This window comes from Oncorhynchus nerka, linkage group LG28, assembly GCF_034236695.1.
Source record: "Oncorhynchus nerka isolate Pitt River linkage group LG28, Oner_Uvic_2.0, whole genome shotgun sequence".
Taxonomy (NCBI): Eukaryota; Metazoa; Chordata; class Actinopteri; order Salmoniformes; family Salmonidae; genus Oncorhynchus; species Oncorhynchus nerka.
The window spans coordinates 11724184-11749675 of record NC_088423.1 but is presented as its reverse complement, the minus strand read 5'-3'; the positions used below and the strand labels follow the sequence as shown (position 1 = coordinate 11749675).

The following is a 25492-nucleotide window of genomic DNA, read 5'->3' as shown; positions in this document are numbered from 1 at the left end:
GAAGTCGTTTTTTGGGGGGGGGTTTGTAGTTTTCTATTCAATGCCATTACAGTATCCATTGACTTATGACTCCATTTGCAGTTCCTATGCCTTCCACTAGATGTCAACAGTCTTTAGAAATCATTTCAGGCTTGTATTCTTATGAGGGAGTAAGACCAGTCTGAACGAGTGGACCCTAAAGTGACGCAGAGTTTTCAGGCGCATGTGCATTTCTTGTTTACCTTTGATATTGACGACGTTATTGTCCGGTTGAAATATTATAGATTATTTAGGCTAAAAAACAACCTGAGGGTTGAATATAAACATCGTTTGACATGTTTCTATGAACTTTACGGATACAATTTTGATTTTTTTGTCTGAATGTTTTGACTGAGTTTGAGCCTGTGGATTACTGAAGAAAACGCGCTAACAAAACGGAGGTTTTTGGATGTAAAGAGACTTCATCGAACAAAATGAACATTTATTGAGTAAATGAATGTCTTCTGATTGCCACCATATGAAGATCATCAAAGCTAAGGGATTAATTTGATATCTATTTCTGAGTTTTATAACGCTTCTGCTTGGCTGGTTACTGTTTGTAATAATTTGTCAACTGGGCTATGTTCTGGGCTAGGTATGTTCTGGGCTAGGTATGCTTTTGCCGAAAAGCATTTTATAAATATGACACTGTGGTTGGTTTAACAAGAAGTTCATCTTTAAACCTATGTAAAATATGTTTTGTTTTCTGAATTTTTACAATGAGCATTTCTGTAATTGAATTTGGTGCTCTGCAACCTCACTGGATGTAATTAACTAGGAAGTCGGGGCACCGAGGAAAATCTTCAGATTACAAAATTATAATTTTCCTAATATAACTCTTCAGATATTTTCATATCTGATCAATTAGTCTGATCAATCAATTAATTCATGAATTATTATTTACCTCACGTTAGTCTCATTCAAAACGTCAAAAATGGTTGGTTATCTGCACAAACCCCGCCTTTACTATGAATCATCCATACACCAATTGTCTTAATCATTTATTTACTAACTAAATAATCACAGAAATGCATAAACAAACAGTAGATCTGTTACTAACAAATGATAGGGAAGATTCACCAGTGGGCTAAGCCGATATGACGGCTTGGTGGACAAAGGGAAGTGGGTGTGGACTGAGCGAGAGTGGGAAAGACAAAAGGGATCACTACACACGGTTGATAATTATATTAATTTAAATGCTAATCCTTTGCACATGAAGGCTCACTCATTCGGGAATAATTGCAAAAAAATATATATTTACGCCCAGGTGTCATCGTGATCTCTGTTGGAATCATCAGTCCGTCTGCTGGAGAGTCAGTTCATACGCGTCTCTTTCTCGCTTTCTGGTTCTCTGAAGATCAAAGTCTTTCTTGGTTAGAATGGATACTTCAGAGTTCTCATAGAACAGATGTTTCAGCGGTTGTTGGTAATAGCATCCCAGGTTTACATAATTTCTAGCTGCAGACTAGTAATTAGTATCTAAGATTTGCTCTTATTCTGTCGGGATCGATAGTCTCAGAGTTTAACCATTTCCAGCCGTGTAGCCAATGCTCCACGTGGTATGGTTAGGAAATCAATAACTATTCGCAATCACAGCACATGCGGTGGGTTTGCTTAGTCTAAACTATTCGCAATCACAGTTCACACTGTGGGTTTGCTCAGTCTTGGTACTCAAACCTGTGCCACCTCAGCTGACACCGAGGTATGTGTGGTCTGAAGAGGATTTCCTCAGGAGGGTTTTTTATTCGTAACAGTAGAAAAGGCGGTTCTATGAAGCCTGATCATGTCTGTGCTCACGGGGGCAGGCCACTGACTTAGTTAAACTTTAAAGGGAATACAATTATCTCACATTAAAGGTTTAACATCATATTACATCGTTTCATTTTTACTCATTAATTTTATACAAGAATTAGATGCAAACCCCATAATTGAGAAATGTACATATTCAGAGATATAGTTGTAGTTTCTGAGGTCACCAAATGGAAGTGTCCACAGACACTTAAAAATCCTTCATTATCCAGAATCGTCCCCTTAATCTACGCTGATTGAAATGGATTTGTAAGTCTCTCTGGATAAGAGTGTCTGCTAAATGACTTAAATGTAAATGTAAATTTAACAAGTGACATCAAAAAGGGATCATAGCCTTCACCTGGTCAGTCTGGGGGGGAATTTTACCCATGTTTTTGCTCCAATTTCGTGATATCCAAATGTGATCTTGTCTCATCGCTGAAATCTCTAATGGGCTAGGGAGAAGCGAAGGTCGAGTCACGCGTCCTCCGAAACATAACCATCTGAAATCACGCTTCTTAACACCTGCCTGCTTAACCCGATGTGTCGGAGGAAACACCGTTCAACTGACGACCAAAATCAGCCTGCAGATGTCCGGTCCAGCACAAGGAGTCACTAGAGCGCGATGAGTTAAGTAAAGCCCCCCCGGCCAAACCCTCCCCTAACCTGGACTGGGACAATTGTGTGCCGCCCTATGGGATTCCCGGTCACGCCGGTTGTGACACAGCCTGGGATAGAACCCGGGTCTGTAGTGATGCCTCAAGCACTTCGATGCAGTGTCTTAAACGACTGTGCCACTAGGGAGGCCCAGAGCGGGTGTTCTTAATGGATAAAAGCCTCTGCTCAGGCCTCCCGAGTGGCGCAGCGGTCTAAGGCACTCGTGGCGGGCCAGGCGCCTGCAAGCTGACTTCAGTCACCAGTTGGACGGTGTTTCATCCGACACATTGGTGTGGATAGCTTCCGGGTTAAGCGAGCAGTGTGTCAAGAAGCAGTGCCGCTTTGCTGGGTCGTGTTTCGGGGGGCGCATGGCCCTCCACCTTTGCCAATTGGATAGCATGAAATTGGGGAGACAGAAATATAAGCATTGGCTCAACCAGAATATTTAATCTAATACAGGATTAAGGAAATCTGGCTATATGTTCAACCATTAAGGTCTGCACATCACAAGGAACATATAGTACATCCCAACATTTATGTGCCTTCACTGCCTATAAAATGGCTGGGTTAAAACAAGGCCAGATCCTTCTTAGCACTGAGAGAAAATAGAACTGAAATCCCACTGCCGAAACTTCCTGTAGAGTCCTGAGCCTTATTATCTGAGTGACTAAAATGTCCCGGAGAGACTGTGAGAGCATGGGAAATAAAGATGGATTCTCTCTGTGTCATCATCAGTGCTTCTTAGCACTTAAAGAGGAAACCGAGATAGAAATAGTCAGGAAGGGCCTCACAGTGTAAAGTAGTGGGCACATGAAGGGAGACAGAAGGAGGATGGTTCTTTGTTCATCGGGAGCCTGGGGGATGGGGAGTAGGATTGGGGGGGGGGGGTTGAGAAGAGAGGGCAATCTCAGCAGTATAATTGTAGAATCTAAAGCTATCTAAAGCTAGAAAGCTATTTGTATTTGTCAGATGCTTTGTAAACAACAGGTGTAGACTAACAGTGAAATGCTTACTTACGGGCCCTTCCCAACAATGCAGAGAAAGAAAAACACAAGGAATAAATACACAATGTGCAATGATAACATGGCTATATACACAGGGTAACAGTACTGAGTCAATGTGCAGGGGTATGAGGCAATTGGGGTACAGTAGATATGTTTATATATAGGTAGGGATAAAGTCACCAGTCAACAGTCATCAAATCAACAGTCATTGCGTCTGATGGACTTGGACTCCATGCCTAGCAGCTAAAATGGACACATTGGGAGTCATGTTGGTACAAAGCACGAGAACAATGTCTGGTTGGACCAGCCTCCCTGAGTGTACATTGGAAGCAGCACACACAGAGACAGTTTCTTGGACCATGACCACACACACAGAGACAGTTTCTTGAACCATGACCACACACACAGAGACAGTTTCTTGGATATGACCTGGCTGTGACTGCAGACATTATCACCATCAGAAAGTGGGTTTGGAGGGGGCTGGCTGTGACTGCAGACATTATGACCTTCACACAGTGGGGTTGGAGGGGGCTGGCTGTGACTGCAGACATTATCACCATCACACAGTGGGGTTGGAGGGGGCTGGCTGTGACTGCAGACATTATCACCATCACACAGTGGGATTGGAGGGGGCTGGCTGTGACTGTAGACATTATCACCATCACACAGTGGGGTTGGAGGGGGCTGGCTGTGACTGTAGACATTATCGCCATCACACAGTGGGGTTGGAGGGGGCTGGCTGTGACTGTAGACATTATCACCATCACACAGTGGGGTTGGAGGGGGCTGGCTGTGACTGTAGACATTATCACCATCACACAGTGGGGTTGGAGGGGCTGGCTGTGACTGTAGACATTATCACCATCACACAGTGGGGTTGGAGGGGGCTGGCTGTGACTGTAGACATTATCACCATCACACAGTAGGGTGGAGGGAGCTGGCTGTGACTGTAGACACAGACAGTGGGGGGGTGAGAAAGACAAAGTAGTCGGTCTACTGGACCCACCAGGCTGTGAGTGTTATACAGAGAGTCATCAGCTGTATGGTTATGTAGTGTATGGTAATATAGTGGTAACGTAGAGGTAATGGGAAACGTAGAGGTAATATAGTATTGAGACTGCAGTGCTACCCACCAGGCTGTCGACCCCTCCCAGGGTATGATTGGTGTTGTACAGGGAGTACGTCAGCTGGTACACCCCATCGTTGGTCTCGCTGTTGCCATAGAAACCCACTCCCACAGCAGCGCTGCACAGAACGAGAGACAGGAAGGAAGGCACAGGTTAGCTTTCGTTTGATAAATTAATGAGTATAGTACCAAGTAAAAAAAACAGTACCGACGACTGATCCAATAAATTGATCCAATGATGGTCGTAATGTCTGGGGCGGCAGGGTAGCCTAGTGGTAAGAGCGTTGGACTAGTTTAACTGAACAACCAGTTAAACCCACTGTTCCTAGGCCATCATTGAAAATAAGATTGCTTCCTTTAAAGGAGGGTGTATGAATTACGGATCTTCCTTTAAAGGAGGGTGTATGAATTACGGATCTTCTTTTAAAGGAGGGTGGTTGAATTACGGATCTTCCTTTAAAAAGGAGGGTGGTTAAATTACTGATCTTCCTTTAAAAGGAGGGTGGTTGAATTACTGATCTTCCTTTAAAAGGAGGGTGGTTGAATTACAGATCTTCCTTTAAAGGAGGGTGTATGAATTACGGATCTTCCTTTAAAGGAGGGTGGTTGAATTACGGATCTTCCTTTAAAAGGAGGGTGGTTGAATTACAGATCTTCCTTTAAAAGGAGGGTGGTTGAATTACAGATCTTCCTTTAAAAGGAGGGTGGTTGAATTACAGATCTTCCTTTAAAAGGAGGGTGGTTGAATTACAGATCTTCCTTTAAAGGAGGGTGGTTGAATTGTGCTCTTATGCTATCTCAATGGTTTAACTATTATAACAAAATCAATGGAGGTCCATGCCATGACATTTTAGCCATTTTTGATTCTCCAGATACAATACCAGTCAAAAGTTTGGACACACCTATTCATGCAAGGGTTTTTCTTGATTTGTACTATTTTCTACATTGTATAATAATATTGAAGACATCAAACTATGAAATAACACATAAGGAATCATGCAGTAACCAAAAAAGTGTTAAACAAATCAAAGTATATTTTATATTCGTCCAAGTAGCCACCCTTTTCCTTGACAGTTTTGCACACTTTTAGCATTCTCTCAACCAGATTCAACTGGAATTATTTTCCAACAGTCTTGAAGGAGTTCCCACAAATGCTGAGCACTTGTTGGCTGCTTTTCCTTCACTCTGCGGTCCAACTCATCCCAAAACATCTCGATTGGGTTGAGGTCGGGTGATGTTGGAGGCCAGGTCATCTGATGCAGAACTCCATCACTCTTCTTCTTTGTCAAATAGCCCTTGCACAGCCTGGAGGTGTCCTGTCCTGTTGAAAAACAAATGATAGTCCCACTAAGCCCAAACCAGATAGGATGGCGTATCGCTGCAGAATGCTGTTGTAGCCATGCTGGTTAAGTGTGCATTGAATTGTAAAATAAATCACTGACAGTGTCACCAGGAAAGCACCACCACACCTTCTACTCTAGGCTTCACGGTGGGAACCACACATCTGGAGATCATTCGTTCACCTACTCTGTGTCTCACAAAGACATAGCGGTTGAAACCAAAAATCTCAAATTTGGACTCATCAGACCAAAGGACAGATTTCCACTGGTCTAATGTCCATTGCTTGTGTTTCTTGGCCCAAGCAAGTCTCTTCTTATCATTAGTGTACTTTAGTAGTGGTTTCTTTGTAGCAATTTGACCATGAAGGCTTGATTCACACAGTCTCCTCTGAACAGTTGATGTTGAGATGTGTCTTCACTTGTGAAGCATCTATTTGGGCTGCAATTTCTGAGGCTAGTAACTCTAATGAACTCTAATTTACCAAATAGGGCTATCTTCTGAATACCACCCCTACCTTGTCACAACACAACTGATTGGCTCAAACACACTGAGAAGGAAAGAAATTCCACAAATTAACTTTTAACAAGGCACACCTGTTAATTGAAATGCATTCCAGGTGACTACCTTATGAAGCTGGTTGAGAGAATGCCAAGAGTGTGCAAAGCTGTCATCAATGCACAGGGTGGCTACTTTGAGTAATCTCAAACATAAAATATATTTTGATTGGTTAAAAGGGCTCAAATGCCGTTAATGGGATCGATTTGACAACAGCCAGTGAAAGTGCAGGGCGCCAAATTCAAACAGAAATCTCATAATTAAAATTCCTCAAACATAAAAGTATTATACACCATTTTAAAGACAAACTTCTTGTTAATCCAACCACAGTGTCCGATTTCAAAAAGGCTTTACAGCGAAAGCACACCATACGATTATGTTAGGTCAGCGCCTAGTCACAAAAAACTTACAGCCATTTTCCAGCCAAAGAGAGGAGTAACAAAAAGCAGAAAGAGATAAAATGTATCACTAACCTTTGATGATCTTCATCAGATGGCACTCATAGGACTTAATGTTACACAATACATGTATGTTTTGATCGATAAAGTTCATATTTATATCCAAAAATCTCAGGTTACATTGGCGCGTTACATTCAGTAATGTTTTGCCTCCAAAACATCCAGTGATTTTGCAGAGAGCCACATCAATTTACAGAAATACTTATCATAAAAGTTGATGAAAGATACAAGTGTTTTACATAGAATTAAAGATACACTTCTCCTTAATGCAACCGCTGTGTCAGATTTCAAAAACGCTTTACAGCAACAGCACACCATGCTATAATCTGAGTACAGCGCTCAGCCACCAAAACAAGCCATACAGATACCCGCCATGTTGTGGAGTCAACAAAAGTCAGAAATAGCATTGGAAATATTCACTTACCTTTGATGATCTTCATCGGAATGCACTCCCAGGAATCCCAGTTCCACAATAAATGTTTGTTTTGTTTGATACAGTCCATATTTATGTATTTTTGTTTGAGCGTTTAGTACACTAATCCAAATGCACAAGCCGCGAGCACAAAGTCCAGACAAAAAGTAAAAAAAGTTCCATTGCAGTTTGTAGAACCATGTCAAACGATGTATAGAATCAATCTTTAGGATGTTTTTATGATAAATCTTCAATAATGTTTCAACCGGACAATTCCTTTGTCTTTAGAAAGGAAAGGGAATGGAGCTCGTGCTCACGGTCACACACGATCAAGAACTCATGGCTTTCAGCCAGACCCCTGCTTCAAACAGCTCTTATTCACTCCCCTTTCACAGTAGAAGCCTGAAACAATGTTCTAAAGACTGTTGACATCTAGTGGAAGCATTAAGAAGTGCAACATGACCAAATTTACACTGTATATTGAATAGGCATTCACTTGAAAAACTACAAACCTCAGATTTCCCACTTCCTGGTTGGATTTTTCTCAGGTTTTCGCCTGCCATATGAGTTCTGTTATACTCACAGACATCATCCAAACAGTTTTAGAAACGTCAGAGGGTGTTTTCTATCCAAATCTACAATCAATAATTTGCATATCTATGATTCTGGGCCTGAATAGCAGGCATTTTACTCCGGGGACGCTTTTCAGCCGAACGTGAAAATACTGCCCCCTAGCCCAAAGAGGTTTAAACACTTTCTTACTACATGATTACATATGTGTTATTTCATTGTTTTGAAGTCTTAACTATTATTTTCTACAACGTAGAACAACCCTTGAATGAGTAGGTGTCCAAACTTTCGACTGGTACTGTACATACTTTATATCTGGATTTAGTCGTTTAAGTTTACACTGAAAACGCATTACCATCCCAAAAATAATAGTTCTAATAATGTAGTCCACTCTCATACAGAAAAACAGAACTACGCACTATCATAATACGTTTTTCTGTATTAGTCCAGGCAACCTTAGATTACTAACGTGCAGTGGGCTGAAATTCATTTCACTGTCTGTAAATGTCCTCTTTCTCATCTTCTTGTAGTTTGTGTTATGGACATGAGAGTACTGTTCATGCCACAAGCAGTGGTTCCCCTCTTAGTAACCCTCCTAATATGTTATCTTCTCACTACCCTGCATAACGCTCTCCACCACACTAACACAACTCAACTGCTGTGGAGATAAACCTCTCTAAGCCTCTCTTGATTATTGGATCCTCTTCCTCCTGTTATGTCTGGTCCATTAAAGTGCTACCAGAAGAGGATCACAGGTCCAGTGGTAGAAGGGATGTAGGGACTTCTAGGCTCGGAGGGAAACTTCAACCTTCCTCACAATGCGTGTCCCTGTATGCGTCCAAAATGGAACACTATTTGCTATGGGCCCTGGTCAAAATTAGTGTACTGCATAGGGAATACTGTAGGTTGCCATTTTGGAAGCTTTATGCGACTGTGAGTCCTCAGTGGAGAAGCTTCCTCTTCACAGTCTGTCTCCCACTTCCTTGGGAAATGACATTACGATTCTGTCCCTCGCAGTGCTATCCTGTGCTGTTTAGTAAGGTAACAGTAATGTGGGTAGGGCAACTAGGACTCCCACACAGCGCAGAGTGAGAGACATGTAGTATATCAACGAATTGGTGAGGGCACTAGAACAGTCTGCAGCACCCAGCCTCACCCTACTAGAATCTGATTTAAAATGTATACTGATGACCTGGTGCTTCTGTCCCCAACCAAGGAGGGCCAACAGCAGCACCAACATCTTCAGCACAGATTCTGTCAGACCTGGGCCCTGACAGTAACAAAAAGAATGGTGTTCCAAATAAGGTCCACTTGCCAGGAGCACAAATACAAAGTCCATCTAGACACCATTGCTTTATAGCACACAAAAAAACTACACATACTGTACCTTGGCCTACACATCAGCACCACAGATAACGTCCATAAAGCTGTGAACGATCTGAGAGACAACGCAAGAAGGGCCTTCAATGCCATCAAAATAACATAAAATTTGACATACCAATTAGGATCTCGCTAAAAATACTTGAATCCGTTATAGAACCCATTGCCCTTTATGGTTGTGAGGTCTGGGGTCTGGTCACCAACCAATACCTCACAAAATGGGAAAAACACCAAATTGAGACTCTGAATTATTTATTTTATGTTTATTTATTTTCCCTTTTGTACTTTAACTAGTTGCAAATAATATGGCATTTGAAATGTATTTAGAGACAGGGGGTGGAGAGAGAAAGTAAGAGAGAAAGAAAGGGAATGAGAAAGGGGACGGAGAGAGGGGGGTGGGTGGAGAGAGAAGGAGAGAGAGAGGAGACAGAATATGCATCTCTCACCATGAATCAAGTATTGATGATGCATTACATTATGTCTGTGGGGCGTCTTTACTCTTTACACACCAAAACATTAGCCCTGTATCAAGAACACACCGTCGGGAATCTGCCTCCTTTCATGTTCCTGTATTTAAACAAGCTCTATGAAGTTGGAAACACACAAAGTCTGCATCACAAATGGCGCCTTATTGGATTTATAGTGCACTACTTTGTTTACTGTAAAGAGTGCCACTTAGGACGCACTCAGAGAAACCTCAAAACATCCAGGAAAGAAATGAGTACAGTCTAGCAGCCTGAGGAAATAGGTCTATCTTTTGAAGCGCTGTATCTGAAATATCTCTTGAATCATTGTCATTAACAGGAGGATGGTAGGGGCCTGGAGAGAGAGAAGAGGGATGGAGGGAGAGAGAGTTAGTAAACTCAGCAAAAAAAGAAACGTCCCTTTTTCAGGACCCTGTCTTTCAAAGATAATTCATAAAAATCCAAATAACTTCACAGATCTTCATTGTAAAGGGTTTAACCTCTTGCCTCTACTTGGGACGCTTGCGTCCCAACTAGAGCTCTGGAAATGCAAATGCGCTACGCTAAATGCTAATAGTATTAGTTAAAACTCAAAAGTTCATTAAAATACACATGCAGGGTATCAAATTAAAGCTACACTCGTTGTGAATCCAGGCAACAAGTCAGATTTTTAAAATGCTTTTCGGCGACAGCATGAGAAGCTATTATCTGATAGCATGCACCAATACACTACAACAGAAAAGCACAGCAGGGGACGTAAACAAAATAATTAGCATTTCGGCGTTACACAAACCGCACAATAAAATAGAAAACAGTCATTACCTTTCACCATCTTCTTTGTTGGCACTCCTAGATGTCCCATAAACACTATTGGGTCTTTATTTCGATTAAATCGGGCCATATAAAGCCAAGATATCGTTATATGTAGACTGTGTGATAAACGAAAAAAACAGCGATTTCACAACGTAACGTCATTTTTTAAAATTCAAAAAGTAGACGATAAACTTTCACAAAACACTTTGAAATACGTTTGTAATGCTACTTTAGGTATTAGTAAACGTTAATAAGCGATAAAAATCATCCATAGGCGATGTAGAAATCATTAGCTGTCGTCTTGGAAAAAATTTCAGGAGAGAGCTCTTCCGGAATGATCTGGGCGGAGACCGGAGGTAAGTCGTGCCCCTCTTTCGGTTCAACCAAGAATCAAAGATGATTCAATTCACAAGACTCATGGGGATGCTGTGGGAGTTGAATGCTCGCTCTTATCTAATTCGGCTCACTGTTAACAATTGCTGGAAGTGGCGCAAGGATATTTATTTCCATTTTCTGTGATCAGGTTTTCCTGCGCTTTCCGATGTAACGCACGTTATGTAATAGCCACAGTCGTGATTTAACCAGTTTTAAAAACGTCCGAGGGTTTCCTATCCACACATTCTAACCATATGAACGTACTATATTCCTGGCATGAGTAGCAGGGCGCTGAAATGTTGCGCGATTTTTAACAAAATGTTCAAAAAAGTAGAGGGTCGACTGAAGAGGTTAAACACTGGTTCCCATGCTTGTTCAATTAACCATAAACAACTAATGAACATGCACCTGTGGAACGGTCTTTAAGACACTAACAGCTTACAGACGGTAAGCAATTAAGGTCACAGTAATGAAAACTTACTAAAGAGGCCTTTCTACTGACTCTGAAATACACCAAAAGAAAGAGGCCCAGCATCCCTGCTCATCTGCGTGAACGTGCCTTAAGCATGCCGCAAGGAGACATGAGGACTGCAGATGTGGCCAATAAATTGCAATGTCCGTACTGTGAGACACCTAAGACAGCGCTACAGGGAGACAGGACGGACAGCTGATCATCCTCGCAGTGGGAGACCACGTGTAACAACACCTGCACAGGATCAGTACATCTGAACATCACACCTGCGGGACAGGTACAAGATGGCAACAACAACTGCCCGAGTTACACCAGGAACGCACAATCCCTCCATGAGTGCTCAGACTGTCCGCAATAGGCTGAGTGAGGCTGGACTGAGGGCTTGTAGGCCTGTTGTAAGGCAGGTCCTCACCAGACATCACCGGCAACAACGTCACCTATGGGCACAAACCCACCGTCGCTGGACCAGACAGGACTGGCAAAAAGTGCTCTTCTCTGACGAGTCGCGGTTTTGTCTCACCAGGGGTGATGGTCAAATTTGCGTTTATCATCTAAGGAATGAGCGTTACACCGAGGCCTGTACTATGGAGCGGGATCGATTTGGAGGTGGAGGGTCCGTCATGGTCTGGGGTGGTGTGTCACAGCAACAAAGAGCTTGTTGTGTCACAGCAACAAAGAGCTTGTTGTCAGTGCAAGCAATCTCAACGCTGTGCGTTACAGGGAAGATATCCTCCTCCCTCATGTGGTACCTTTCCTGCAGGCTCATCCTGACATGACCCTCCAGCATGACAATGCCACCAGCCATACTGCTCATTCTGTGCATGATTTCCTGCAAGACAGGAATGTCAGTGTTACGCCATGGCCAGCGAAGAGCCCGGATCTCAATCCCATTGAGCACGTCTGGGACCTGTTGGATCGGAGGGTGAGAGCTTGGGCCATTCCCCCCAGAAATGCCCAGGAACTTGCAGGTGCCTTGGTGGAAGAGTGGGGTAACATCTCACAGCAAGAACTGGCAAGTCTGGTGCAGTCCATGAGGAGGAGATGCACTGCTGGTGGCCACACCAGATATTGACTGTTACTTTTGATTTTGAGCCTCCCCCCTTTGTTCAGGTACACATTATTCAATTTCTGTTAGTCATATGTCTGTGGAACTTGTTCAATTTGTCTCAGTTGTTGAATCTTGTTATGTTCATACAAATATTTACACATGTTAAGTTTGTTGAAAATTCTCTCTAAACTCTTGAAAAAAGAGTTTAGAACTCCTCTTAATTCAGATAAACCAGATAAATATCTGGTGGCCATCAGACAGAGACTAGATTGTCTCATGGGCCATACGAACTGATCTAGGACCAGGTCCCTTCCGTCCGTCAAATCGTATTCATTGTGATCTAAAGGGCAAAACTGATTCTAAATCCGCACTCCTACTCCGAGACTCTTGACACATACGGCCCCTGGCCTAATTTGACGGAGTATGTGCATAGAAAACGTCTGTGGTCCTGTCATGTCCATGACGCACAAACTGGAAAAGAGGATGAGAGAGAGGACATTCAGAGAGAGATTCAGCCTCTGGCTAAAGAACTCCATCTCCAACTTCTACACATGCATTTCTCTTCGTGTGTGTGTGTGCGTGCGTCCGTGCTTGCACGGGTGTATATAAGTACTCTTTAACTTTGATTAGATCACAGTGACGCATGTTCTCTATGTCAGGGTCAAGAGGGATAGAGATTTAACATTTACCATTGTAGCACACATGATATGCCAGCCAGACAGAAAATGACTCATTGGTATTATGTATGCACACACTTCCCCTGGGGTCCTGTTATGGATCACTTCCCCTGGGGTCCTGAGTCGATTCTCTTCCCCTGGGGTCCTGCGTCAATTCACCTCCCTTGGGGTTGGATAACTTCCCCTGGGGCTCTTAAGGCGGATCGCTTCCCCTGGGGTCCTGAGACGGATCGCTTCCCCTGGGGTCCTGAGATGGATCACTTCCCCTGGGGTCCTGTTATGGATCACTTCCCCTGGGGTCCTGAGACGGATCACTTCCCCTGGGGTCCTGAGATGGATCACTTCCCCTGGGGTCCTGTTATGGATCACTTCCCCTGGGGTCCTGAGACGGATCGCTTCCCCTGGGGTCCTGAGATGGATCACTTCCCCTGGGGTCCTGAGATGGATCGCTTCCCCTGGGGTCCTGAGACGGATCGCTTCCCCTGGGGTCCTGAGACGTCCTGAGACCTGGATCGCGGATCCCCTGGGGTCCTGAGATGGATCGCTTCCCCTGGGGTCCTGAGACGGATCGCTTCCCCTGGGGTCCTGAGACGGATCGCTTCCCCTGGGGTCCTGAGACGGATCGCTTCCCCTGGGGTCCTGAGACGGATCGCTTTCCCTGGGGTCCTGAGACGGATCACTTCCCGAGGTCCTGGGTCCATTCACTTCCACTGAGGTCCTGGGTCGATTCACTTCCCCTGGGGTCGGATCACTTCCCCTGGGGGTCTTAAGACGGATCACTTCCACTGGGGTCCTAAGACGGATCACTTCCACTGGGGTCCTAAGACGGATCGCTTCCCCTGGGGGTCCTAAGACGGATCGCTTCCCCTGGGGGTCCTAAGACGGATCGCTTCCCCTGGGGGTCCTAAGACGGATCGCTTCCCCTGGGGGTCCTAAGACGGATCGCTTCCCCTGGGGGTCCTAAGACGGATCGCTTCCCTGGGGGTCCTAAGACGGATCGCTTCCCCTGGGGGTCCTAAGACGGATCGCTTCCCCTGTGGGTCCTAAGACGGATCGCTTCCCCTGTGGGTCCTAAGACGGATCGCTTCCCCTGAGGGTCCTAAGACGGATCGCTTCCCCTGTGGGTCCTAAGACGGATCGCTTCCCCTGTGGGTCCTGAGACGGATCGCTTCCCCTGTGGGTCCTGAGACGGATCGCTTCCCCTGGGGTCCTGAGACGGATCGCTTCCCTGGGGTCCTGAGACGGATCGCTTCCCCTGGGGTCCTGAGACGGATCGCTTCCCCTGGGGGTCCTAAGACGGATCGCTTCCCATGGGGGTCCTAAGACAGATCGCTTCCCCTGGGGGTCCTAAGACAGATCGCTTCCCCTGGGGGTCCTGAGACGGATCGCTTCCCCTGGGGGTCCTAAGACGGATCGCTTCCCCTGTGGGTCCTAAGACGGATCACTTCCCCTGTGGGTCCTAAGACGGATCACTTCCCCTGTGGGTCCTAAGACGGATCGCTTTCCCTGGGGGTCCTAAGACGGATCGCTTCCCCTGGGGGTCCTAAGACGGATCGCTTCCCCTGTGGGTCCTAAGACGGATCGCTTCCCCTGTGGGTCCTAAGACGGATCGCTTCCCCTGAGGGTCCTAAGACGGATCGCTTCCCCTGTGGGTCCTGAGACGGATCGCTTCCCCTGTGGGTCCTGAGACGGATCGCTTCCCCTGGGGGTCCTGAGACGGATCGCTTCCCCTGGGGTCCTGAGACGGATCGCTTCCCCTGGGGTCCTGAGACGGATCGCTTCCCCTGGGGGTCCTGAGACGGATCGCTTCCCCTGGGGGTCCTAAGACAGATCGCTTCCCCTGGGGGTCCTAAGACAGATCGCTTCCCCTGGGGGTCCTGAGACGGATCGCTTCCCCTGGGGGTCCTAAGACGGATCGCTTCCCCTGTGGGTCCTAAGACGGATCACTTCCCCTGTGGGTCCTAAGACGGATCACTTCCCCTGTGGGTCCTAAGACGGATCACTTACCCTGGGGTCCTAAGACAGATAACTCCAACACAATGCAATAAAGTAAATATTTGAGTTCATATCTGACTACAAAGCAAATGCACACCAGATCATACATCGCCTGAAAATGTCTTTAACATATCAGCTAACCACATATGATACAGCCATCTGGACAGTCAATGATGTGGCATGCAACCATTGGTTGATGCAAAGCCTGCACATCGAGTCGGGCAAGAACTATCCTCAATGATGGCCACTATACTACAAAACTCAGTTGATGTAGACAAAATCCACCCATAAAAGTCTTATCCAAAAATAAATAATAGTTGCGCATAAAAGCTGTACCAAAAACAATAATTTTTGTTCGGGGAATGAACAAAAAACTATTTAAAAAAGCTGTAGTCTGAAAATATATCCCCTGAAAGAGAGTGAATACCACAAAAAAAAGTTTTTAATCTATTATCTCTGACAAAAGGACATTAATAGGAAAACAATTGACCAGTATTGAATCAGCATCCTTCCATGTTGGCAAAGCGGAACATTAATAGAACCGTCTCTAAGAGCTCATAAAAGTGACATGAGTTAGGACACTATCATTTGTGTCCCTCTTGCTCCTCTCACACACAGCCTTCATGCAGGGCCGGTTACATGGAGTTAATTGGTCAGCATCTGTGTACTAATGATGGGAGGGAGAACCCAGGACTACACAGCCAGCCTCTACATGTGACGTCACGGACAACAATAACAGTACACCACAACAGTTCAGCAGCTAGCATGCAACAGCATCACAAGGAGAAATGAAAAAGAGAGACAGAGAGACAGAGAGAGAGAGACAGACAGAGAGACAGACACAGAGACAGACAGAGAGACAGACAGAGAGACAGACAGAGACAGAGAGACAGACAGAGACACAGAGACACAGACAGAGACACAGACAGAGAGACAGACAGAGAGACAGACAGAGAAACAGACAGACAGACAGACAGACAGACAGACAGACAGACAGACAGACAGACAGACAGACAGACAGACAGACAGAGAGACAGACAGAGAGACAGACAGACAGACAGAGACAGACAGACAGAGAGACAGACAGACAGACAGACAGAGAGACAGACAGACAGACAGACAGACAGAGACACAGACAGAGAGACAGACAGAGAGACAGACACAGACAGAGAGACACAGACAGAGAGACAGACAGAGACAGACAGAGAGACAGAGAGACAGACAGAGAGACAGACAGAGAGACAGAGACACAGACAGAGAGACAGAGAGAGAGACAGACACAGACAGACAGAGAGACAGACACAGACAGACAGAGAGACAGACACAGACAGACACAGACAGAAAGAGAGACCGACAGAGAGAGACAGACACAGACATAGAGAGACAGACACAGACAGAGACCGACAGACACAGACAGAGAGAGACAGACAGAGAGACAGACAGAGACAGACAGACAGACAGACAGACAGACAGACAGACAGACAGAGAGAGAGACAGAGAGAGAGAGAGACAGACACAGACAGAGAGACAGAGAGACAGACAGAGAGACAGACACAGACAGACAGAGACAGACACAGACAGAAAGAGAGACCGACATAGACAGACAGAGACCGACAAGACAGACACAGACAGAGACCGACAAGACAGACACAGACAGAGACCGACAGACACAGACACAGACAGACACAGACCCAGACAGACAGACAGAAAGAAATGCTCTAATATCTCTGAGGTCTAGTTAGCAGTTATGTCATTAACATCAACTGTATGCTACCATCACAATAAAAGCTGAATAAGATAAATACCACTTCCAGTCACAAAATTAATCTGAAAATGTAAAGCTAGTCTGACACAATATGTCAAAGTAATGGGATTAGTATCTACAGTTGAAGTCTGAAGTTTACGTACACTTAAATTGGAGTCAATTATTCACAGACAGATTATTTCACTGTATCACAACTCCAGTGGGTCAGAAGTTTACATACGCTAAGTTGACTGTGCCTTTAAACAGCTTGGAAAATTCCAGAAGAAGATGTCATGGCTTTGAAAGCTTCTGATAGGCTAATTGACATCATTTGAGTCAATTGGAGGTGTACCTGTGGATGTATTTCAAGGCCTAGCTTCAAAGTCAGGGCCTCTTTGCTTGACATAAAAAAAAAAAAATTTGTAGACCTCCACAAGTCTGGTTCACCCTTGGGAGCAATTTCCAAATGCCTGAAGGTACCACGTTCATCTGTACAAACAGTAGTACGCAAGTATATACACCATGGGACCATGCAGCCGTCGTACCACTCAGGAAGGAGACGTGTTCTGTCTCCTAGAGATGAACGTACTTTGGTGGGAAAAGTGCAAATCAATCCCAGAACAGCAGCAAAGGACCTTGTGAAGATGCTGGAGGAAACGGGTACAAAAGTATCTATATCCACAGCAAAACAAGTCCTATATCGACATAACCTGAAAGGCCGCTCAGCAAGGAAGAAGCCACTGCTCCAAAACCTCCATAAAAAGCCACACTACGGTTTGCAACTGCACATGGGGACAAAGATCATGCTTTTTGGAGAAATGTCCTCTGGTCTGATAAAACAAAAATAGAACTGTTTGGCCATAATGACCATCGTTATGTTTGGAGGAAAAAGGGGGAGGCCTGCAAGCCGAAGAACACCATCCCAACCGCAAAGCACGGGGGTGGCAGCATCATGTTGTGGGAGTGCTTTGCTCCAGAAGGGACTGACTGGTGCACTTCACAAAATAGATGCCATCATGAGGAGGGAAAATGATGTGGATGTATTGAGGCAACATCTCAAGACATCAGTCAGGAAGTTAAAGCTTGGTCGCAAATGGGTCTTCCAAATGGACAATGACCCTAAGCATACTTCCAAAGTTGTGGCAAAATGGCTTAATTTTAAGGACAACAAAGTCAAGGTATTGGAGTGGCCATCACAAAGCCCTGTGGTCTGGAATTGTGAAAAACTGAGTTTAAATGTATTTGGCTAAGGTGCAAGTAAACTTCCGACTTCAACTGTATCTATCTGCCACCACTACAGTTTCAAAACAAAAGGAGCATCAATGAGTCTCTCTAAAGACAGATACATCTAAAAGAGATACATCTCATTTCACACATTGAAGGAGACAGCTGTGTAGCAGCGTTCACATCTCCACAACCCAGGACCTGGCCACTGTAATAACATTACAAAAGACTCTATCCATCGACAGCACAGCCAGGCTGAACGGAGGCGGTCCACAAACCGGAAACTCCACAATAAATATCACATTATACTAGCTGCTAGGAGGCTTAATTAGTAGAACAACAGATGGCTCAATTGCTGTTTGGGACGCACACGTTTTTGTCTCATTTGGGAAGAAATGCTCAGCGAATCAGAGAGGAGGATGCAGACGTCTCAAAGCAACAACAACAAAAAACACCCTCATGTGTAATACGTTTAAGCGGATGATATTATAAAGAAGACTAACTGAAGTCAAATTTCCTTTCGTGGAGTTCAGAAACAGTCGTCATGTCTTCATTGATATCTGTTGTGACAGTCTTTTTGATGTTGAAAAGGAGAACGTAATAAGTCTTATGAGCAAAACCAACATATTCAGCCTTTTGGGTAAAAATTATTCCTTTGGGACAACACTGTTGGGACTCAAGAGTTTAAAGGCACTTATCCAACCTTGTGCAGGCCAGGGGTTATGGCTTTCATGCACCTCCCAAAATAATTCCACTTCAGAAATTGTTAAAACGAGTGGCAGTTGTACAGTTGACCCACTCTCCATTTCAGGCCACAGGCTTAAATAATATAGTCAAACTTAATGAACATTTAAGTGTCTTTTAACTCAGTCTTCTGACTAAAGTACAGTTGATGAGACACAGCTGGATATCTGAGCAGAGAGAAAACACTGACAATGTGGCTGACAAGACACTTAAACATGTACAATTAGGGTATAACTAACTGTTAGGGTGACTCTTTGACTCAAGTGTCGGTGTCTCTGTGCAATCGCCTACAGCAGTGAACTAAAAGGGTTAAGTAATGGCTCTATTTATTTTACATTTTTGGGGGAGAAGATCAGATTTAATATTCCAGATTGTGGCTTCCATCAATGCAATTGTCTGCAGCGTCTGCTAAATGACTTAAATGTAAATGTAAATTTCCAATCCCCCCCATGTATTTTTTTTGTATACACTACCAGTAAAAAGTTACACACCATGAAATAACACCTATGGAATCACATAGTAACCAAAAAAGTGTTCAACAAATCAAAATATATCTGGATTTGTTTAACACTTTTTTGGTTACTACATGATTCCATATGTGTTATTTATAGTTTTGATGTCTTCACTATTATTCTACAATGTAGAAAATATTAAAAATAAAGATAAACCCTGGAATGAGTAGGTGTGTACAAACTTTTGACTGGTACTGTAGATTAATGAGCCAGATGGGTTTAAGGTCCAGTAGCATATTTAAAATGATACACCTTCCTTGCTGATCTGTTTGAACAGATTGCACATTGGGATCAAAATTGTTGTTCATTAATATCATCACCCCTTTTGAGTTTCTTGCCCATGGGAATAGTATATTTCCTGTAAACAATAGATATTATATTCCTTCTTTTTTAGCCAGGTAAAGACGGATCGTCTTTTCTTATTATCTGCTAAGCCATTACAATTATAACTAGCTATACTTATTTCACCACTTACCAAAATGAGATTCAAGGTTTGATTATACTTACCATAATATATGTTTGTAAACTTACCATTAACCTCTTCAGTCGACCCTCTACTTTTTTGAACATTCTGTTAAAAATCGCGCAACATTTCAGCGCCCTGCTACTCATGCCAGGAATATAGTATATGCATTTGCTTAGTCTGTGTGGATAGAAAACACTCAGACGTTTAAAAAACTGGTTAAATCACTGCTGTGGCTTTACCAGAACGGCATTTACATCGAAAAGCACAGGAAAAACTGATCACTGAAAATGGGGAAAATATATCCATGCGCTACTTGAACCCATTGATAAACGTGAACCACAATTAATTGACTGAGGTTGCAGTACCTACAGCTTCCACAGGGTGTCTAGAGTCTTGTCATTTCCCTTCGAGTTTTTTCTTGGTCAAACACATACAGGACACCGTATCTAATCCGGTCTAGGACCGGATATTTTCGTTGAGTTTCTAGCCGGACATTTTTCCAGACGGACAGCTAATGATCTTTACATCGCCTCCTGATGAATTTTATCGCTTATTAACGTTTACTAATACCTAAAGTTGCATTACAAACGTATTTCGAAGTGTTTTGTGAAAGTTTATCGTCGACTTTTTGAATTTAAAAAAAATGACGTTACGTTTTGAAACGATGTTTTTTTCGTTTATCACACAGTCTACATATAACGATATCTAGGCTTTATATGGACCGATTTAATCGAAATAAAGACCCAAATAGTGTTTATGGGACATCTAGGAGTGCCAACAAAGAAGATGGTGAAAGGTAATGAATGTTTTCTATTTTATTGTGCGGTTTGTGTAACGCCGAAATGCTAATTATTTTGTTTACGTCCCCTGTGGGTCTTTTGGGGTGTTGCATGCTATCAGATAATAGCTTCTCATGCTTTCGCCGAAAAGCATTTTAAAAATCTGACTTGTTGCCTGGATTCACAACGAGTGTAGCTTTAATTCGATACCCTGCATGTGTATTTTAATGAACTTTTGAGTTTTAACTAATACTATTAGCATTTAGCGTAGCGCATTTGCATTTCCAGAGCTCTAGTTGGGACGCAAGCGTCCCGAGTAGAAGCAACAGGTTAAGAAGTATCATGATAAGTGAGTGTCCATATAGCTGTATCATAATATTTGCATTGTTAAGCATACTCAAATCAAATCAAATTGTATTAGTCACATGCACCGAATACAACAGGTATTACATTACCTTACAGTGAAATGCTTACTTACGAGCCCCTAACCGGCAGTGCAGTTGAAAAAAATATGGATAAGATTAAGAGATAAAAGTAACAGGGCAGGGTAGTCTAGTGGTTAGAGCGTTGGACTAGTAAAATAAAGGTAAAAATAAATTAAAAACTACTAATTTTGAAAATTACTCTCTCCAGAAATAAGTCTCTCACTGTTTCCGCCTGCTACCGACCCCCCTCATCTCCCAGCTGTGCCCTGGACACCATTTGTGAATTGATCGCCCCCCATCTAGCTTCAGAGTTTGTTCTGTTAGGTGACCTAAACTGGGATATTCTTAACACCCCGGCAGTCCTACAATCTAAGCTAGATGCCCTCAATCTCACACAAATCATCAAGGAACCCACCAGGTACAACCCTAAATCTGTAAACAAGGGCACCCTCATAGACGTCATCCTGACCAACTGGCCCTCCAAATACACCTCCGCTGTCTTCAACCAGGATCTCAGCGATCACTGCCTCATTGCCTGTATCCACTACGGAGCCGCAGTCAAACGACCACCCCTCATCACTGTCAAACTCTCCCTAAAACACTTCTGTGAGCAGGCCTTTCTAATCGACCTGGCCCGGGTATCCTGGAAGGACATTGACCTCATCCCGTCAGTTGAGGATGCCTGGTCATTCTTTAAAAGTAACTTCCTCACCATTTTAGATAAGCATGCTCCGTTCAAAATATGCAGAACTAAGAATAGATATAGCCCTTGGTTCACTCCAGACCTGACTGCCCTCGACCAGCACAAAAACATCCTGTGGCGGACTGCAATAGCATCGAATAGTCCCCGCGATATGCAACTGTTCAGGGAAGTCAGGAACCAATGCACGCAGTCAGTCAGGAAAGCTAAGGCCAGCTTCTTCAGGCAGAAGTTTGCATCCTGTAGCTCCAACTCCAAAAAGTTCTGGGACACTGTGAAGTCCATGGAGAACAAGAGCACCTCCTCCCAGCTGCCCACTGCACTGAGGCTAGGTAACACGGTCACCACCGATAAATCCATGATTATCGAAAACTTCAAAAAGCATTTCTCAACGGCTGGCCACCATATTCTTATCGGCAGACTCAGTAGCCTCGGTTTTTCGGATGACTGCCTTGCCTGGTTCACCAATTACTTTGCAGACAGAGTTCAGTGTGTCAAATCGGAGGGCATGCTGTCCGGTCCTCTGGCAGTCTCTATGGGGGTGCCACAGGGTTCAATCCTCGGGCCGACGCTTTTCTCTGTATATATCAATGATGTTGCTCTTGCTGCGGGTGATTCCCTGATCCACCTCTACGCAGACGACACCATTCTATATACTTTCGGCCCGTCCTTGGACACTGTTCTATCTAACCTCCAAACGAGCTTCAATGCCATACAACACTCTTTCCGTGGCCTCCAACTGCTCTTAAACGCTAGTAAAACCAAATGCATGCTTTTCAACCGTTCGCTGCCTGCACCAGCACGCCTGACCAGCATCACCACCCTGGATGGTTCCGACCTTGAATATGTGGACATCTATAAGTACCTAGGTATCTGGCTAGACTGTAAACTCTCCTTCCAGACTCATATCAAACATCTCCAATCGAAAATCAAATCAAGAGTCGGCTTTCTATTCCGCAACAAAGCCTCCTTCACTCACGCCGACAAACTTACCCTAGTAAAACTGACTATCCTACCGATCCTCGACTTCGGCGATGTCATCTACAAAATTGCTTCCAACACTCTACTCAGCAAACTGGATGCAGTTTATCACAGTGCCATCCGTTTTGTCACTAAAGCACCTTATACCACCCACCACTGCGACTTGTATGCTCTAGTCGGCTGGCCCTCGCTACATATTCGTCGCCAGACCCACTGGCTCCAGGTCATCTACAAGGCCATGCTAGGTAAAGCTCCGCCTTATCTCAGTTCACTGGTCACGATGGCAACACCCATCCGTAGCACGCGCTCCAGCAGGTGTATCTCACTGATCATCCCTAAAGCCAACACCTCATTTGGCCACCTTTCGTTCCAGTTCTCTGTTGCCTGTGACTGGAACGAATTGCAAAAATCGCTGAAGTTGGAGACTTTTATCTCCCTCACCAACTTCAAACATCTGCTATCTGAGCAGCTAACCGATCGCTGCAGCTGTACATAGTCTATCGGTAAATAGCCCACCCATTTTTACCTACCTCATTCCCATACTGTTTTTATTTATTTACTTTTCTGCTCTTTTGCACACCAATATCTCTACCTGTACATGATCATCTGATCATTTATCACTCCAGTGTTAATCTGCAAAATTGTAATTATTCGCCTACCTCCTCATGTCTTTTGCACACAATGTATATAGACTCCCCTTTTTTTCCCTACTGTGTTATTGACTTGTTAATTGTTTACTCCATGTGTAACTCTGTGTTGTCTGTTCACACTGCTATGCTTTATCTTGGCCAGGTCGCAGTTGCAAATGAGAACTTGTTCTCAACTAGCCTACCTGGTTAAATAAAGGTGAAATAAATTAAAAATTAAAAAATAAAAAGTAGTAAAAAACAACAGCTTTCCTTTGAAGTAAATTTGAGTTTGGCTCCTTTGATCAAAGGGTATTCACTCAGCTAATGTCATTTAACTTTTCTTGATATATAATAACATCAATTAATGATGAGGGGGAACAAAAGGGGTAAACAGCACAGTTGTGAGGTTTACTATCATTCAAGAGCTATCTCGAGAAACACTACGAAGGCAAAAAGTAAGGTGACTTCTTTCTTGTCTTTTACCAAACACTTGGAGTGCTGCGGCCGCCTACTGCAATTCTGCCTGTGGAGATCAGGACTATGACCCAGCATCCTAGTCCCAGAAAGAGACATGAGGACTATGAGCCAGCGTCCTAGTCCCAGAAAGAGACATGAGGACTATGAGCCAGCGTCCTAGTCCCAGAAAGAGACATGAGGACTATGAGCCAGCGCCCTAGTCCCAGAAAGAGACATGAGGACTATGAGCCAGCGTCCTAGTCCCAGAAAGAGACATGAGGACTATGAGCCAGCGTCCTAGTCCCAGAAAGAGACATGAGGACTATGAGCCAGCGTCCTAGTCCCAGAAAGAGACATGAGGACTATGAGCCAGCGCCCTAGTCCCAGAACAGAGAGGAGACTGTAAACACACAGTAGGTTAGTAATTGTTCCTCACCAGCTGAGGAGTCCGGCGATGACGGCGGACCAGGTGACACAGCAGGAGTTGGGGCTCTTGCTCTCCTCCTCCTCGTCGTCTTTCCGACAGCAGCACAGGCAGCTCAGGTAAATGGCCAGGCAGAGCAGGTTCAGGCCCAGCCCTGCAGCCACCATACAGGCCAGGAAGATTAATGACTACAGGGAGAGATGGAGAGAGAGAGCGATGGAGAGAGGGGGATATGGAGAGAGGGGGATATGGAGAGAGCGTATCAGGTGTATCCATCCTTGAGGGGGAGCTCAATCATTTCCAGACCCAGGGACACATACTAGCCTGTGGTGACCTAAATGCCAGAACTGGACATTAACCCAACATTCTCAGCACAAAGGGGGACAAACGTCTACCTGGAGGTGACAACATTCCCTCCCAAATATGCCCTCCTACACACAACTACGACAAAACTACAAACAGCTCCTGCAGTTCTGTCGCACACTGGGTCTGTACAGTGCTTCGTGCAAGGTTGGGGATTAACGGATCACATGTAAACTACAAACAGCTCCTGCAGTTCTGTCGCACACTGGGTCTGTACAGTGCTTCGTGCAAGGTTGGGGATTAACGGATCACATGTAAACTACAAACAGCTCCTGCAGTTCTGTCGCACACTGGGTCTGTACAGTGCTTTCTGCAAGGTTGGGGATTAAAGGATCACATGTAAACTACAAACAGCTCCTGCAGTTCTGTCGCACACTGGGTCTGTACAGTGCTTCGTGCAAGGTTGGGGATTAACGGATCACATGTAAACTACAAACAGCTCCTGCAGTTGTGTCGCACACTGGGTCTGTACAGTGCTTCGTGCAAGGTTGGGGATTAACAGATCACATGTAAACTACAAACAGCTCCTGCAGTTGTGTCGCACACTGGGTCTGTACAGTGCTTCGTGCAAGGTTGGGGATTAACGGATCACATGTAAACTACAAACAGCTCCTGCAGTTCTGTCGCACACTGGGTCTGTACAGTGCTTCGTGCAAGGTTGGGGATTAACGGATCACATGTAAACTACAAACAGCTCCTGCAGTTCTGTCGCACACTGGGTCTGTACAGTGCTTCGTGCAAAAAGTTGGGGATTAACGGATCACATGTAAACTACAAACAGCTCCTGCAGTTCTGTCGCACACTGGGTCTGTACAGTGCTTCGTGCAAGGTTGGGGATTAAAGGATCACATGTAAACTACAAACAGCTCCTGCAGTTGTGTCGCACACTGGG

At 44.5% G+C, this 25492-nt stretch overlaps 1 protein-coding gene across 1 annotated transcript in view; it reads right to left on the bottom strand.

Annotated features, from left to right (window-relative positions):
- The window catches only part of LOC115119629 (protein tweety homolog 2-like), a 159242-nt gene that overhangs the window by 97813 nt on the left and 35937 nt on the right, over nt 1-25492 (bottom strand). The window contains exons 3-4 of the mRNA XM_065012629.1: nt 24250-24425; nt 4601-4712 (exon numbers count right to left, since the gene is read on the bottom strand). Coding sequence (XP_064868701.1) covers nt 4601-4712; nt 24250-24425 — 288 coding nt within the window. The remainder of the gene's footprint in view (nt 1-4600; nt 4713-24249; nt 24426-25492) is intronic.